The sequence below is a fragment of the Sebastes umbrosus genome, chromosome 2 (assembly GCF_015220745.1).
Source record: "Sebastes umbrosus isolate fSebUmb1 chromosome 2, fSebUmb1.pri, whole genome shotgun sequence".
NCBI lineage: Eukaryota > Metazoa > Chordata > Actinopteri > Perciformes > Sebastidae > Sebastes > Sebastes umbrosus.
Window position 1 is genome coordinate 3,285,705 of NC_051270.1, and position 17,112 is coordinate 3,302,816.

At 39.3% G+C, this 17,112-nt stretch overlaps 1 protein-coding gene across 2 annotated transcripts; it reads right to left on the reverse strand.

Moving 5' to 3' along the window:
* Positions 1-2,725: 2,725 nt before the first annotated feature.
* On the reverse strand, positions 2,726-15,622 carry LOC119482591 (NLR family CARD domain-containing protein 3-like). Of its 2 annotated transcripts, XM_037760265.1 has the most exons (12): positions 15,330-15,622; positions 15,153-15,248; positions 14,948-15,064; positions 14,717-14,827; positions 14,139-14,264; positions 12,646-12,724; positions 11,110-11,335; positions 7,804-9,601; positions 7,536-7,709; positions 5,699-5,872; positions 5,546-5,592; positions 2,726-3,834 (listed from the first exon to the last, which is right to left on the reverse strand). In XM_037760265.1, exons 2-12 carry the CDS (start codon positions 15,230-15,232, stop codon positions 3,251-3,253), a joined length of 3,516 nt encoding a protein of 1,171 aa, XP_037616193.1. In that variant the 5' UTR covers positions 15,233-15,248; positions 15,330-15,622; the 3' UTR covers positions 2,726-3,250. The 2 variants fall into 2 exon arrangements, with proteins under 2 accessions (XP_037616193.1, XP_037616196.1); XM_037760268.1 differs by lacking the exon at positions 14,139-14,264.
* Positions 15,623-17,112: the final 1,490 nt, after the last annotated feature.

A 17,112-nucleotide genomic window follows, 5' to 3' on the forward strand; every position in this document is an offset into this window, starting at 1 on the left:
TGAAGAGCAGCCGCTTCTCAAGCCTAAGGGCCCTATTTTTACCATTATATTCTATTTAAGCATATAATTATTAAATAATGTTTATAATAAAGTAACTTTCGATACATTTTGAGGTAAATATTGGGGTAATTTGGCAGTAATTCCAAAGAAATTTCAAATAGGTTACTTGCTAATTATCACCAAATTACCATGACATTTGTGTTACCCAACATTGTTGTTTCATGTCTCTGTTTTCCAGACACCTGTACCTGCACCTGCCTTTCTGTCTACCTGCCTGTCTACCTGCACCTGCCTGTCTGTCTACCCGCCTGTCTACCTGCACCTGCCTGTCTGTCTACCCGCCTGTCTACCTGCACCTGCCTGTCTGTCTACCCGCCTGTCTACCTAAAAAAAAAGTCATAGTATAATATGCCATAAAAAGTCATAAAAAAGTCATAGTATGGTATGTCAAAAAACATAAAAAAGTCAAAGTATAATATGTCCTAAAATGTCATAAAAGTCATAGTATAGTATGCCAAAAAACATCAAAAAGGTCAGTATGGTATGTCAAAAAACATAAAAAAGTCATAGTATAATATGCCATAAAAAGTCATAAAAAAGTCATAGTATGGTATGTCAAAAAATATAAAAAAGTCAAAGTATAATATGTCCTAAAAAGTCATAAAAGTCATAGTATAGTATGTGAAAAAACATCAAAAAGGTCATAGTTTAGTATGTCGAAAAATGTCAAAAAAGTCATAGTATAGTGTGTCGAAAAAACATAAAAAAGTCAAAGTATAATATGTCATAAAAAGTCATAGAAAAAGTCATAGTATAGTATGCCAAAAAACATCAAAAAGGTCAGTGTAGTATGTCAAAAAACATAAAAAAGTCATAGTATAGTATGTCGAAAAAATTAAAACAAAATCATATCAGAGCAAAGAAACACATATAACACATGTTACCTCAAGCCCCAGATAGTGTAACTGAGTCCTTGTTTTTGTTTAATTAGTTTGTTTATTGTCTTTAATGAAACTATACAAACTACATCAAATACATCTCACTTAATCAAACACTTTATTTGTCCACGAAGGTCAATTGGTTGTGCAGCAGTGAGACACTAAAGACAAAAAAACAAAAACACATGAACACACCTTAAAGATACAAAATAGACAAGTTAAGAGGATTTTAAAACGATTTGAGAATAAATTCAATTATAAATTAAAACTTGGGGTCCTGGATGGGTATACTGTTTGTGCAAAAGAGTGAACCAATATCAATATTAAAGGAGACATATCAGGCTTATTTCCAGGTTCATACTTGTATTTTTGGTTTCTACTAGAACATGATTACATGATTTAATATTAAAAAAACACACTATTGTTCTCATAGTGTCTGTCTGAATATGCCTGTATTCACCCTCTGTCTGAAACGCTCTGTTTTAGCGCCCGTCTCTTTAAGAAGCCCAGTCTGCTCTGATTGGCTTGGGGGTTGGTAGGAACTCCAGATACCCAAATGTATGAAAACAATATCACTGAAAAAGTGAGTTTTTCATGACCCGTTTAAGAGAAATAAGGCCTACTGCATATTTAATCACTCATTCAGTAGTTTTAGATTATGTTGCTGTGTAGATTTGTAGATAAATACTGGACTTAAACTAAACGATAAATAAAAAAGAAATATGCAAATGTTAATTGTTAAATGTATTTTTTGTAAAATTAGATTACATTTTAGACGTATCATGCACTCCCGAGATGTCTCTTGAGCTGACTGCATTACATTCCACATTTTTGGTGTGGGACAACAGGATTTTCCAGTCCACCAAATTTTTAACTGGCTCAGGTGTGTTGGTCTCAGTCTGTGTTGAGAGCTGAAGTGAATCAGTGCTCTACAGTCACTATTTCTAACTCCTGTATCCCTTGAATATGGAGGACGGAAACAGCCAAAAATAGATGAATGAAAAAATAAATGACCCAATAAATAAATATGTAATTAAATGCAGCAAAAAGTAAAAATATATGTGGCCATTAATTAATTGATAAAATGTGACAATAAAGTTTTAATTTTAGTTATCATCTTTGTATTAATTCCCTTATTTATTTACTTTTTAGAAAAATGTGCCTTTCATTTATTTGTATTAATTTATTTAGTTTTACATTTATTATTATTTATTTTGTATTTATTTTTTTAAATGTATATATCAATTAATGTGTTTATTTATGCATTTATTTATTTCTTCTACATGCATTTATTTATTTCTGCAACATAGTCATGCACCCTGACCTTGTGATTGAGTGACAGCCATCTCATTTGCATAATGAGGCAGAAATAGATAAAGAAATGTAAAAAGAAAAGAATGCAGAAATAAATTTTGAAATAAAGTTTGGGGAAATAAATAAGGGGTGAAATGCAAAGGGAAATTTGTGCATAAATAAATATATAAATGCATGAATGCATAAATAAATACATACGTTTACAAATAAATGCAAAAATAACTAAATAAAAAATGTATGCAAAAATAAATAAATACAAATAAATGTTAAAATAAATAAATACATTTAAAAATCGATAAAAATATATACATAAATAAATAAAAGGGAAAATTAAACAGAGGCATAAATAAATAAGGGAATTAATACAAAGATAAATAAATAAAGAAGCAAATTAAAACAGAAATATCAATTTGTCACATTTGATCAATTAATTAAAGCATTTATTTTTAATATTATTTTTGCTGCATTTAATGACATATTTATTGAGTCATTTATTTATTTATTAATTCATTTATTTTGTATTTTGGCAGGTTCCGTCAACCATACTGGAAAACCCATATACATAAATATATAACATATATAACTGAGTTTTTAAAATGCTGATTTTGACATTGTTATTTGGTGAAACTTGAACTGAAGGTCCTTTCAGATGCAGCGTGACAGCGGCCACCGCTGCGTTCTGAAATCCGTTATTTCCAATGGCTTGCGCCACGCAACGCTGCGTCGAGCAGCGCGTTGTGAAGTGCGGTGAGCGCAGCTCAAACCGCATTGTGTCGTGAGCAGGTCTCTTCTGCTGGGAAACGACATTAGGTGTAGCTGTATTGTCGTCCGGGTTGAAACAGTAGGGATTAAACACGCTGTACAGCGCCAGAAACATGTTGAGGAAAGGAAAAGGAAAAAAAAATGTGGAGAAAAGTGTCTAGGGAAAATTGCGAGGGTTGGCAAGCATGCACGCCTCGATGTGATCGCCTCAGTTTGGGAACCACAGGAGGCAACACTCACTCTTCAATCGGTGACAGATGAACTGAGGATGGTGAAAATCTCGAGTCCGCCCCAAGCTCACGCATTCGTCCGAACCCAAACGCAGGGTAGAGGGGTCCAGTGAATGTGGAGTGGAAGGTGTGGAGGTGGATCCGTTTGACCGAAGACACGATGGAAGGAAGACAGTAGAAGGACACAGAGCCAGCGGGCCAGTCCAGATATACCGCTACTCTGTTGGAGTCGGAGGGCGGGAGCGTGGCCACGTCTGTTGGTGCGTTATTGTGCCAGGCGGTGTAACTCTGAGCAGAGCAGAACAGACTCCAGGACTGATCGTTCCAACCAATACAGCAGTTGTCACCGTCTCCTCTCCTGTTGATTCCTCTGTACGTCACTCCGATATGAACCCTTCCTTTCCACTGGACCTCCCAGTAACAATGGCCAGTCAGACCGTCGCTACACAGCAGCTGTTTCCAGCCGTCGAATCTCTCCGGATGATCAGGATACGGCTGCTTCTCTTTCACCAACATCACTCGTCTGTGGTCGTCAGACAGTGAGAGGTTTCTGTCTGCTGTGTTTGGGTCCAGTGAAAGCTCACAGAAATCTGATGGAAGGAAATAAGACACAAAAACACAGTGTTAAGGTTGACTTGCAACCACTACTGCAGCTTCCATGGCAATAGAAAATGACGTTACACGGATACATCCCTCGCTACTGATTGGTACGGGCAAATGTCAACAGGAACACAGTGACCGGCTGAACGAAGTGAAACGTCATTGTATAATAATTAACCACTTTTAATGCGGGACTTCACAGCAGTCATTTTTCACATCCACTTCAGATCTGAGAAGTGTAGCCAATGCTGAAGTGCCTTAAACTTGCATTCTCTCTAACAGCCAGCAGGGGACGACTCCTCTGGTTGCTAAAAGAAGTCTAATTGTATAGAAGTCTATGAGAAAATGAGCCTACTTCTCACTTGATTTATTACCTCAGTAAACATTGTAAACATGAGTTTATGGTCTCAATCGCTAGTTTCAAGTCTTCTTCAATACAACATGATGCTCATTTAGTAAATTATGGTCCCATTTAGAGTCAAATAGACCATAAAGCAGGGGATGCTTTAGGGCGGGGCTACCTTGTGATTGACAGGTTGCTACCACGGCGAGTGTCAGAGCCTTTCGAGGTGCTGGTAGGCTTGTTATGTTACCTTTGGACAGAGCCAGTCTTCATGCTGAGCTAAGTTGTCTACGAGGCTTATTGAAAGAGGCTGCGACACAGTCTTGAGCTTTATGGGGTATGGCACACGTTCAGTGTAACTGGAGCTGCGGCCGTGCGTTACTATTGGCTAAAATTTTGGCGAGTGCCAATCAGATTTTACTGCGCACGTGTTGTACCCCAAAGATATGACGCGATGATGATGCGTGACATCTCCTCTTTTCACCCTCCTTGGCTGTCTCCTGGCTTTAGCTTCATATTTAGCGTACAAACATTAGAGGGGTCGATCGTCTCATCTAAGTCTTGGCAATATAAGCGGATAAGAGTATTTACCAAAATGTTCAAATATTCCTTAATGCATAATCTTTTTTACATGAGGATTTAGTCAATAATCAGATCACTAGCCGTGTTTCCATCCACGTATCTTTTAGCACATTTTTAAGTACGGCATTAGAAAAGCTGTATGGAAACAACTGAATTGCAAAAATAAGTTTTTACGCTTGCTTGATGTGGTTTTTGTCTTTGTCGAAAAAAGAGTTGATGCACTAAATGGGTTATGGAAACGAATACATTTTGACGTAGCAAACACTTAACACACATGACTGATAAACTGTTTCTGCTGTCAGCATCTTCCAGGATATATATTTATATTGTCTTTGGTCTCCAGACAACATGAAACGTGGCCAATACTAGCTGATATGAAGAAAACAATCAAAACTTGTCCAATAGGGAATGGGAATCACAGAGCATTCTGGGGGCGCGCCGCCATTTTTGGAGGGTAGTGTACGGACCTACAACTAGACTAGACTAGAAACAAATTCCTCAAGATCTCTGCATTTTTCTCTCGTAGATAGTTAGATGGCCAAGTCGACTTGTTTTGTTTCCGGTTCACAACCTCTACCTCTTCTTCTACTCTGTTTACTGGCGGATTACAGCGATGCGTCACCTATAGCGACCAAACTACACCGTAGCCAAGTTTATTTGCCAGTCGATGGAAACGCGGCTAACTTGCATTTCTTTTTTTTTGCGACATTGTGCTTAAAATTCGCTTGACAACTGAATGGAAACACGTCTACTGAAACTAGAAACGTTTAACTTACACCTAAGAGGTGATGGGTTCAGTCGACACTTTCCACAATGATCCATCCTGTGGAAGAGGTAGAGAATTGTGAATGACAGAGAAAGACACATGAACATATGAACACATATGCAACAGACATAATGTATCTGTACTATTATATAATCTACTCTACTTGAGAGTTTCCAGTTTCCAGCGTGGGTCATCCCGTCCAGCACACCGCAGCGTCACTCCTGAGTCTCCTGGGTGGTTGAAGCTCAGGTCCAGCTCTCTCAGATGGGACGGGTTGGACTTCAGAGCTGAAGCCAGGAAAGCGCAGCCTTTCTCTGTGACCAGACAACCTGAGAGCCTGCAAACACATTCACAAAACTTCATGTTAGATTTACACCTTCATTAATCAGTCATTTAGATACTGCAAAGCTTCATCAACTGTTACATTGAGAGGTTCACTCACTTTTTACCAGGACAGTCAGTGTTCAACATCTGCATGACTGCAGACCCTGCAACAACCTGCCTGTCAATGTCATTGCTTCCTCTAACCCTCATTTTAGCAACCCAGTGATTAAGTCTGTGATTTGCTCCGTTGAATGCTCAACTCAATTGGTCAGAAATCTTTTGTGGTATTTTTGGTATTTTTTTTTATCACCGTAAGCCAAAAGGAGAGGAAACAATGAAATATTTTCTCATGCAACATGTTATTATTCTGGTTGTTTTTAAGAACAAACAGAAACTGACTTCTAAAGAGGTCACATAACTTTACTGATTAGGGATGTCACAATACCAGAATTTTAAAGGGACTCTATGTAAGAATCAGAAATTGCTTGTTAACAGCGACACCTGTGGCCGTTAAGTCAATGAAAGTCAGCGTCCTGTTGCTGGCGCTTGTGCTCGCTCTACATAGACATGAACGAGCATCGGTCAAAACAGTGAGGCGACACACGTCAGCTTAAACCACAATATCACTCTATATTCCACCTGCTTGGCAGTAATGTTAGCTGACCAGACGAAGGTCTCTCCATGAATCAATCCTGATCCTAGTGATAACTTTTCCTGCTTCAGCCTCTCGACCGTGGTCAGAAGGAACAGGGGAGACACCGGAGTTTTGGTCGGAGACGATAATGTAACTCTTCTGCAGTGTGTAGTGTGCGTGCATGCACGTGAGAGGTGGAGCGAGTGAGAACGAGCGCGGTGTGTGAGTGAAGGGAAGCAGGCATGCAGAGGAGCATAGCACAGCAGAGACTCTGGCACTGGAGACCAAAGCTACGGTCTCCCCTGTGTCTTCTGACCGGGGGGCTGAAGCAGGAAGAGTTAACACTGTTTTGCAAGACGGGCTTCACTAGATATAACTTTGCGGTTTTGGTGCTTCCGTGTAGTTTGTGTTTGAACAGCGTAGCCACATGCGAGTGCGCATGGGACACCGACCCGCAATGATTTATACGTTTAAGGAGTTACAAACAGTCCCTTTAAACACATGGATTTATTCAAGTTTCTCACCAACATTTACACCTACATTTTACAATATTACATTTGAACACATCATGACAAAAGTTAGAATTTACCTTTGCCTAATTACACATTTTTACTGAATAGAGCCTGAACGTATCATAATGTTGTTAGCTGTTAGCAGCTAGTAGGCAGAACAGTCCTGCACGGAGCTAACAGCAAACGTCAACTAGCTCTCATCCTGCTGATTTCCAAACAGATTTGTTGTTCACAATGAGGCATTATCAAAAGGAAAAAATAGGGTGCATCTCCGGATAATGAGTTTACTGCGTCCCAAACACATTTTATATTGTGCCCGGATAGATGGGACGCCGTTAGTCTTGAGCCCTGACGGTACCTATGATACCTACGTCGTGTAGAAAAACAAGTATTGTCACGTTTTCAGAATTTTGGCATCGACTTGGTACCTAAGTATTGGTTCTTGTGACATTCGTTAACGGTGAATAATGTGAATGGTTCTAAATGGTTATAATTCATCTATTTTGTTAATCTGTTGAACGAATACTGACCTGAGAATCTCCAGTCTACAGTGTGGATTCTTGAGTCCAGCTGAGAGCAGCATGACTCCCGTATCCTGCAGGTCGTTGTTACTCAGGTCCAGCTCTCTCAGACTAGAGGTCTTGGAGCTGAAAACTGAAACCAGAGCTTCACAGCTTTTCTGTGAGAGTTTACAACCACTCAGCCTGAAGAAGACAAAGTTTGAATATGAAGTGTTAGCCTTTACAGAAATGATCATATTGAACATATTTCATGCTTCCATGTATCTGTACAACCTACAGCGCTGTTTTGGATGCTTTGACCACTGGCAGCAGCCTCAGGAAAGCCTCCTCTGAAGCAGAGAATTTCCTCAGGTCAAGCACGTCCAGATCTTTTTGTGATGACAGCAAGATGAAACCGAGCGCCGACCACTGAGAAGGAGAGAGTTTGCTTCCAAAGAAACTTCCTGACGTCAGGTACTGTTGGATCTCCTCCACTAGAGAACGATCATCCAGCTCATTCAGACAGTGGAACAGATTGATGCTCCTCTCTGGAGAAGGATCGTCCCTGATCTTCTTCTTGATGTACTGCACTAGCGTCACTTTGGCGTCTTGCTTACTTCCTGTCGTTTTCAGCAGGCCTTGTAGGAGAGTCTGATTGGTCTCCAGTGAAAGGCCAAGGAGGAAGCGGACAAACAAGTCAAGGTGTCCATTTGGACTCTCTAAAGCCTTGTCCACTGCATTCTGGTAGAAGTGTTTAAAGTTAAATTCACGCTGTAATGGCACTGAGTTGAACCGCCTTTGTCTTCTCAGGAGATCGATGCCGGTGTTGATGAACTTCAGGAAGACATAAAGTGCAGCCAGAAACTCCTGAACGCTCAGATGGACAAAGCAGAACACCCTGCCCTGGTTCAGCTCATCTCTGAAGATCTCTGAGAATAGTCCCGAGTGGACGGCGGCAGCTTGTATGTCAACGCCGCACTCTTTCAGGTCTGCTTCATAGAAGATCAGGTTTCCTTTCTCCAGCTGCTCAAAGGCCAGTTTTCCCAGAGTGAGAATGGTGTTCTTGACCTCTCCGTTCCAGACCGGATCCGCCGCTGCCGCCGCACTGCTGTGATACTTTACATTCCCTTGTTTGGTCTGAACCACCAGGAAGTGGATGTACATCTCAGTCAGGGTCTTGGGCAGCTCTGCTCTCTCTCTGAGTTTCAACAAACGGTCCAGGACCGTGGCAGTGATCCAGCAGAACACCGGGATGTGGCACATGATGTGGAGGCTCCGCGACGCCTCGATGTGGGAGATGATTCTGCCGGCGTGTTCCTCGTCTCCGAATCTCCTCCTGAAGTACTCCTCCTTCTGCGGGTCACTGAACCCTCTCACCTCTGTCACCATGTCGATGCATTCAGGAGGGATCTGATTGGCCGCTGCGGGTCGTGTGGTTATCCAGATGTGAGCAGAGGGAAGCAGTTTACCTCGAATGAGGTTCGTCAGTAGCACTTCCACTGAAGTCGACTCTGTGACGTCAGTCAGGATCTCGTTGTTGTGAAAGTCCAGATGAAGTCGACACTCGTCCAGGCCGTCAAAGATGAACACAACCCGGAACTTTTCAAACCTGCAGATTCCTGCTTCTTTGGTTTCAGTAAAGACGTGATGAACAAGTTCCACCAAACTGTACTTTTTTGCTTTCAGCAAATTGAGCTCTCGGAAAGTGAATGGAAAGACAAACTGTACGTCGTGGTTGGCTTTGTCTTCAGCCCAGTCCAGGATGTACTTCTGCGTTAACACAGTTTTCCCGACGCCGGCCACTCCCTTTGTCACCAGAGTTCGGACTGGTTCGTCTCTTCCAGGTAAAGGTTTGAATATATCCTCACAGCCGATTGTTGTTTCTGAACTTGCCGTATTTCGGGATGCCGCTTCTATCTGTCTGACCTCATGTCGTTCGTTGACCTCACCGCTCTCTCCCTCTGTGACGTACAGTTCTGTGTAGATCCGGTTCAGAAGTGTCGGGTTTCCTGCTTTGGCAACTCCTTCAAACAAACACTGAAACTTGTCCTTCAGTTTAGACTTTAGTTTACGTTGGCAAATCACAGCAAGAGTTTCTGAGGAAGTAACAGATGACATCAGTCAATAGATGTTTTAGTAAATATGTGAAATATAACTGTATCCTGCAAAATTACCTTCCCACACCAGGGCCGTCAATCGATTAAAATACTTAATTGCAAATTAATCGCACATTTTTTTATCAGTTCAATAATCAAAATGTACCTTAAAGGGAGAATTGTCAAGCATTTAATACTCTTATCAACATATGAGGGGACAGATATGCTGCTTTATGCAAATGTATGTATATATGTATTACTGGAAATCAATTAACACAAAACAATGATAAATATTGTCAAAATTTAGCGCAAGCTTGGAGCGTTATTTAACCTCCTTGCGACAAGCTAGTATGACACGGTTGGTACCAATGGATTCATTAGGTGTAGGAGCCCGCTACAACCTCTGAAAGATTGATTGCATTAATGCATTAAAGAAATTAGTGGCGTTAAAAGGAATTTGCGTTAACGCATTATTATCGCATTAACTTTGACAGCCCTATCCCATACAACTAAACAGAATTCTCAATTACGTTTCGAGGGATATGTAATACTTCCAAGATTACGGTCGCATTTTTAAACAGTTTTAAACACGTGGTTAACGTTGTTTATCGAAAAAAACAACAAAAAAAAACAACAACACTACTTCCTTAGGTTGAGGCATAGACTGTATATAAAGATGTACAGAAGTGAAGCCAAAATATCCCGGATACAGGAGCTGCCATCTTCAGGTTTTGACGTCATTTGGAGCCAGAGTCTGCGCAGTAGTGATCGGGCGGTGGAGCCGCGGTATCGAGGTCATCCGCCCGAACAATCGCAAGCCGAGCACGGCCGCAGGTCGTCAGCGAGAGAGGCTCACAGCTGTCAATCATGACGTCTCGCCCCCTTTTTATAGCATCAAATAACTAATTAAAACCAAACTTATAACATCAGTGTGATAAGAACTACTTAAAATGACAGAAACCATCTTTGGGAAAAATATATTTGATGTGTACCTTGACTTTTTAGTTTGGCCCATGCCCCGTCCTCTGACATGGAGGAAGTGGAATTTATTACCTTATACTCGTCCGTCTTTATATAACTTTTTTAGAATCATATTTGCTCCAATCTTGCCTACTGCTGCTTTAATTAACGTTCGCTCGTTGTACTACGTTGCCGCAAACGATCATTACAAACGTATTTGTGATACATCAAAGACAAACGTAATCTGCAACAAAATACGTTCACTCAAAACGTAATTGAGAATGCAGTTTAGTTTGGGTTTAGTATGGGAATATAATTTTTGGGAGACAGGGCATGTGAGATGTCACATTTTGACGAATGCATACATTTCTCAACGCTCCGGTTCTGCTAATCAAAACAACCTTAATTTAAAATAATGTTGCTTAATAAAATGTACTTTATTCAGGAATCCAACTTCATGTTTTGTAGTTTCAAATCTGGAGTTCATAGATCCAATAGAAAAATTCCATATTTCTAGAAGCGGTATGTGATTAATAAAAGCATCTTACTGCTCTGCAGAGAGTCAGCCAGCTGCTCCTGCTTCATGTTCCTCAGGAAGTTCAGCGTGAGCTTCAGAAATGCGTCGATGTTGCTGCTCCTCTGCTCGTCTTTTTCTTGACCACCTGCAACTTCATCGTCTTCTTCCAGCCCCTCAAAGCCTTCTGAACTTTCTAGAACTTTCTTGAACTTCTTCAGCTCGTTCTTCACAAAAGTCACAATGTTGTCTTCAAGAAGCTGGAGGAGTAAAGTATACAATTTATTCATAATGATGGAAACAAAGGTACACTTTGTAATAACCATCATTTATAAATGGTAAATTGATTAATTAAACTTAGTTAATAGTTATTTTTTCTGTTAACAAACAATGACATGATAATTAATAATGTTTACTAATTATTAGTAATGCTATCATTTCAGTTATTTTATCATTAGTTTGTGTAATATGAAATAATTACTTATAAATTATATATTGTATCGTAGCTGATAAGAGACAATAACAATTACATTCTGATTACAAAAAACAGTAAAGTATTTATTAACAGTTAATTGTTGCACACATTATAACATTCTCTATACTATATTAAGTATTTGTTAATAATTACCAAATGATTTGTAAACCTTTAAGAATGTGTGTGAAACATCTATAAACATTACATAGATAGATGGACCAGAAACCAATTATTAACCATTGACTAAGTATTAACTATATATCTAATAAATGTTAATAGATGCTTTACAACATATTTATTACCCATTTAACAAAACATTATAATCATCAGTTGCAACTTTATAATATTCATTCAAAGATGGTTTACAAAACATTTATTTACAATTAACAAAGTCTTACAAATATCTATCTATGTAATGTTTATAGACGTTTTACGAACAATTTCTTAAAGATTTACAAATAATTTCGTAATCATTATTAAATACTTATATAGATATACAGTATATAGTATGTAGAATGTTATAATGTGTGCAACAATTAATTGTTGCGTGACAAATAAGTCAATGTTCACTTCTGGTCTCACACGGGGCACCAACAGCGATCTCCTGGGTGAAAGTCTGGTGTTATTAGACCCACCTGTCCACCCCGACCTCCTCCCTATGCAGACTTTATCGCTCTTTATACTACGTCACCTGTCCTGGCTCACGATTACATGGATTACACACGAATTATAGTGCATTACTTTTCGTAGGTATAGCTATGAACGGTGCATGAAAACAGCTTGAAAATGCGTCACATTGGAACATAATCCACTTGGAGCTCAGCCAATGGATGAACAGTCATTGTGTGATCTAACAGGTTTTGAATGCACGGGACTTTCCTGACGGTAACTTAAGAAGACATTGGGTGACAGACGGTGCCAAAACAAGATAAACACAGGAAGTTCAGCTGCTTTTGAATTTGTACTTGGATTTGTGTTTAAAACTGTAGACAGAAATCACAGCATTCGTTTTCACTCATATACATTCAAATTCAGAACACAAAGATTCAATGTTTGCACCATATGAAGTAAAAAGTGCTGTTGTACTTATATTACCATGAAAATGGAGTCCAGGTTCTGTTGATGCTTCGGTGCAGGTCGATCACTGAGAACGCCTGACCTCTTCCGGTGAGCTCTGTAGACCCAGAAAACATGAAGTCATATATACACACCTACACACACACTGATGGTATACAGTATGTCCGCAGCCTCCATCCTTTCCACGCTTCCCATTCATTGTCTATGTGAGCAACCGTATAATGCATTCTGGTAGCGTGGCGGTGCGATTCGGGAGACCGTCCGTCACGTTAGCCGCTCCTAATTGGCATAAAGTTGAGGCTAATTTTAAATCGGGGGCGTCCAGCGCGACTCGCCGTCTCTGGAAACTCCCTAAAAACTTTTAAACTAACCATCGTCGATCTAAAATAAAGACGGATTCAGCAACTGCAGGGCTTATTTCTCACACAAAATATTTTCAACACATTTCGGTGAAAAAAAAGTTTCCATACGAGCCGCCATGTTTGGTTCCGGTTTCATAAAACACGCCCCTGTGGACACGTACCATCACAGATGTTGTATTCTGCTGTGAATTTGTGGATGTGATGTCTTGAGTGAAAAAAGTTTGATGGATATTTCTCAAAATCATTGATTTCAGTCTACCTGCACTGACGAACATTTATTGTCATTATAAACCCATCCATTATCTTCACCCACTCAGCCTTCGCAGAGGCAAATTCACGGAAACGTTGAGTTGTGGGAGGAAAGGAAGAATGTTGGCCAACCGCCAGGTACCTTCCAGTTACTGACGACAAAAACAATACAGCTTTTTTCCATCACTTACTTCCTTGAAGTACCTGAGTTAAGGGGTTGTGGTTTGGGTTAAAATAACTACGTAAGTGGCATGACTTAAGTATGGAAATTACCTGACAAATAACTCAATGTTGCCTTCTGGTTTCACACGGGACACCAACAGCGATCTCCTGGGTAAAAGTCTAGTGTTTTTAGACGCATCTGTCCACCTCGACCTCTATGTGGACGTCATCGCTCTCTATTAGGGCTGTCAAAGTTAACGTGTTAACACAAATTTGTTTAAACGCAACTTATTTCTTTAACGCATTAACAAAACTTGCAATTTTTAGGCTGTAGCGGGCTGTTTTAAAGCTAAAGTGAAGATAAAACCTAAACCTAGAAAACCTAAGGAATCCATTTGTATGCCATGTCATATTAGCTTGTCGAGCAATAGGCTAAATAACGCTCCAAACGTACGCTAAATTTTGGCAAAGAAAAACTGGCATGGCAATTTTCAAAGGGGTCCCTTGACCTCTGACCTCCAGATATGTGAATGAAAATGGATTCTTTTGGTAACCATGAGTCTCCCCTTTACAGACATGCCCACTTTATGATAATCACATGCAGTTTGGGGGGCAAGTCCTAGTCAAGTCAGCACACTGACACACTGACAGCTGTTGTTGCCTGTTGGGCTGCAGTTTGTTATGATTTGAGCATATTTTTTATGCTAAATGCAGTACCTGTGAGCTTTAAATTCTTACCTTGGCTCAATAATCGGCCCTTCATTCTTGAATTCAATAGGTACACTTATAGATCGGCCACTCTTCATGGACAAACAGTCTGGAACATCTGGAACAGGTGAGTCTGGTCTCTCCTGCTTCACCGGGCTTCAACACAACATAAACATTCAACATTCAAACTCCAGGTTATGAATTGAACTTTAATTTCTGACTCTACGCTGCGGTCCAAATCTTTTTTAAAGTAGGAGTCTTGAAAAAAAGGGGTGTCTCACAATCAAGGTCAATATGGTAGCTATATTATAAGCAAGTTAAGAGGCTTTATCAAACTTGTATGCACAAAAATAACACTGTTTAAGAACGCGACAGGGCGCGCTTTGCAAGTGCACTAGAACATTTTTTGACGGCGCTTCTGCGGGCTCTGTCTGCAACACAATACATAGACGTCTTTGACATAACGTTGACACTTGAACCTCTTCACATTCTGTTGATAACGTTAGAAAATGAAAATGAAAATACTGGCCAGATCTTACACATTGCATCTTTAAATCAGGAATAATACAGGTCAACTGCAATAAAATATTCATGCTTTAAATTCTTACCTTGGCTCAATAATTGGCCCTTCATTCTTGAATTCAATAGGTACACTTATAGACCGGCCACTCTTCATGGACACACAGTCTGGAACATCTGGTCTCTCCTGCTTCACCGGGCTTCAACACAACATAAACATTCAACATACAAACTCCAGGTTATGAATTTAACAAATTTTCAACTCTAATTCAAGTCATTAAAGTCACGCAATAACAAACTTATGTGTTTTAAATTCTTACATTTGATTATCAGATTGGCCTCTGTCCTCGAACCCGATTGGCTCCCACGTAGACCAGCCGCTCTTCGCGGACACACAACCGAGTCCAGGCAAGTCTGGTCCGTCCTGGTTCACCTGGCTTCAATGTAACATAAACAGTACACGTTTAACTTTAGAGCTCTGAGAGGATGAACAGTCATTAACAGTCAGAGAAATGTTTATCTCACCTCTGATGATCTCTGGTCCGGCTGTCGTGTTGCTCAGAAGTGGAGAAGTCGTCGACCTCTCTCTTGTTGGACACATTCATGTTGGAGCGTATACACCTTTTACAGAAATCATGATGATCACCTCTATCACCAGTATGTCACATTAATTACAGTTAATTTGTGGGTAAAGATTCTTACCTGCCAAACTCACATCCATAGGTTATCAAATTTCAAAAACAAGGTAGAGAAGCATTAAAACAGAAATCCCTCCTCATTCTCCGTCTGTTCCTGAGTGTTTGTGTGCGTCTGATTTATTTCTGTCACATCCTCCTTACATAAGTTTCACATGCTCAAACCAGTCCAACCTGTTGCAGAGGCTAAATCTGTGCAAGAGAAGTCACAGATCACCTGACGTAGTTCTATTGTGTTCCCAATAGATGGTGGTAATTAACATCATAACCTGCCTACCTTTGACCTTAAAGGCTCTGAAAACATAAGTGATGGAGTCCTACAATGAAGACACAATTTCAAAAGATTATTTCTCTTTTTTAGTCTGTGCTCTTCTTACTGGTTTGGAGATGGGCTGGGCTTAGTTGGGAAAGGTGATGCAAGATCTCTGTAAATCTTATCAAACCACACCCACACGTTCCTCAGACTGCAGCAGATTAGATTTCTGATAACTAATACTGTTTATTTTCTCCCCAAACTTTAACTTTGACTGTTGCTTATTTACTCATGATTTTTTTAATTTTATAGAGGAATATTTAAAAACAAGTTTTAACCTTAAAATACGTTAAACAAGTGAGGGATAATGTACAGCGAGCCGGTCATTGTTGCAGCATTTATTTCACAACAATGACTTGCAAACTGTACATTATCCCGCATATTACACGGCTACTTACTTAAAAAATCAATAATTTGATACAAAAAGGGTCCTCCAGAGTCAGACATCAGAACTGCGCCCATAGCAACGGTCTGTTACACATAGCAACGGTCAGCTATAAAGAAATAACAGACCACAGAACACCGTGATCGACCAATCAGAATCGAGTATTCAACAAAGCTGTGTAATAATTACCCTTGTAGACCCAGAAAAGATACCTATAGCCTATAGCGATATCTGTAGTTCCCATCCCGGGGTCCAGGCACCCTTAGGAGGGCACTAAAGATTTCAGGGGGTGCGCAAGGATTTTTATACTCTGAGGTTGTCAAAATTAGGTTTGCACATGTATAACTAAAATCATAATAACACACTTACTGGATAATTTATACAAGAATCTGTATATAAAACTAATTAAATAGCTATATTGTTTTGCTACTTAATAATCCACATTCTATTTAAACCCGGTATTTGTGCACAGCTGCAGATAAAGATCAGGCTACACTAATATTATTAGTATTATACTTGTAAAATTAGATTCTAGTAGTCTTTTCCAATAAATCCAGAGTGTTGTATGTGTTTTCGACAAACTATACTATGACTTTTTTCAACATACTTTACTATGCCTTTTTTATGGCTTTTTCAACATACTATACTATTAAATTTTTTTGACATTCTATACACTGATTTCTTTTTACCTGCTAAAATATAACTTTTTTCGACATACTACACTGTGTCTTTTTTATGACTTTTTCAACATACTAAACAATGACTTTTAAGACTTTTTTGACATACTGTACTATGACTTTTTTATGATTTTTTTTCGACATACTATACTATGACTTCTTCAACATACTATACAATGAATTTTTCTGACATACTATATAATGACATTTTTATGACTTTTTTGACATACTATACTATGACTTTTTTGGACATACTAAAATATTACTTTTTTGACATACTATATAATGATTTTTTTTTAGCATACTATACTATGACTTTTTTCTACACACTATACTGTGACTTTTCACGACTTTTTTTTTTACATACTATACTAAGACTTTTTTGACATACTATACAATGATTTTTTTCTGACAT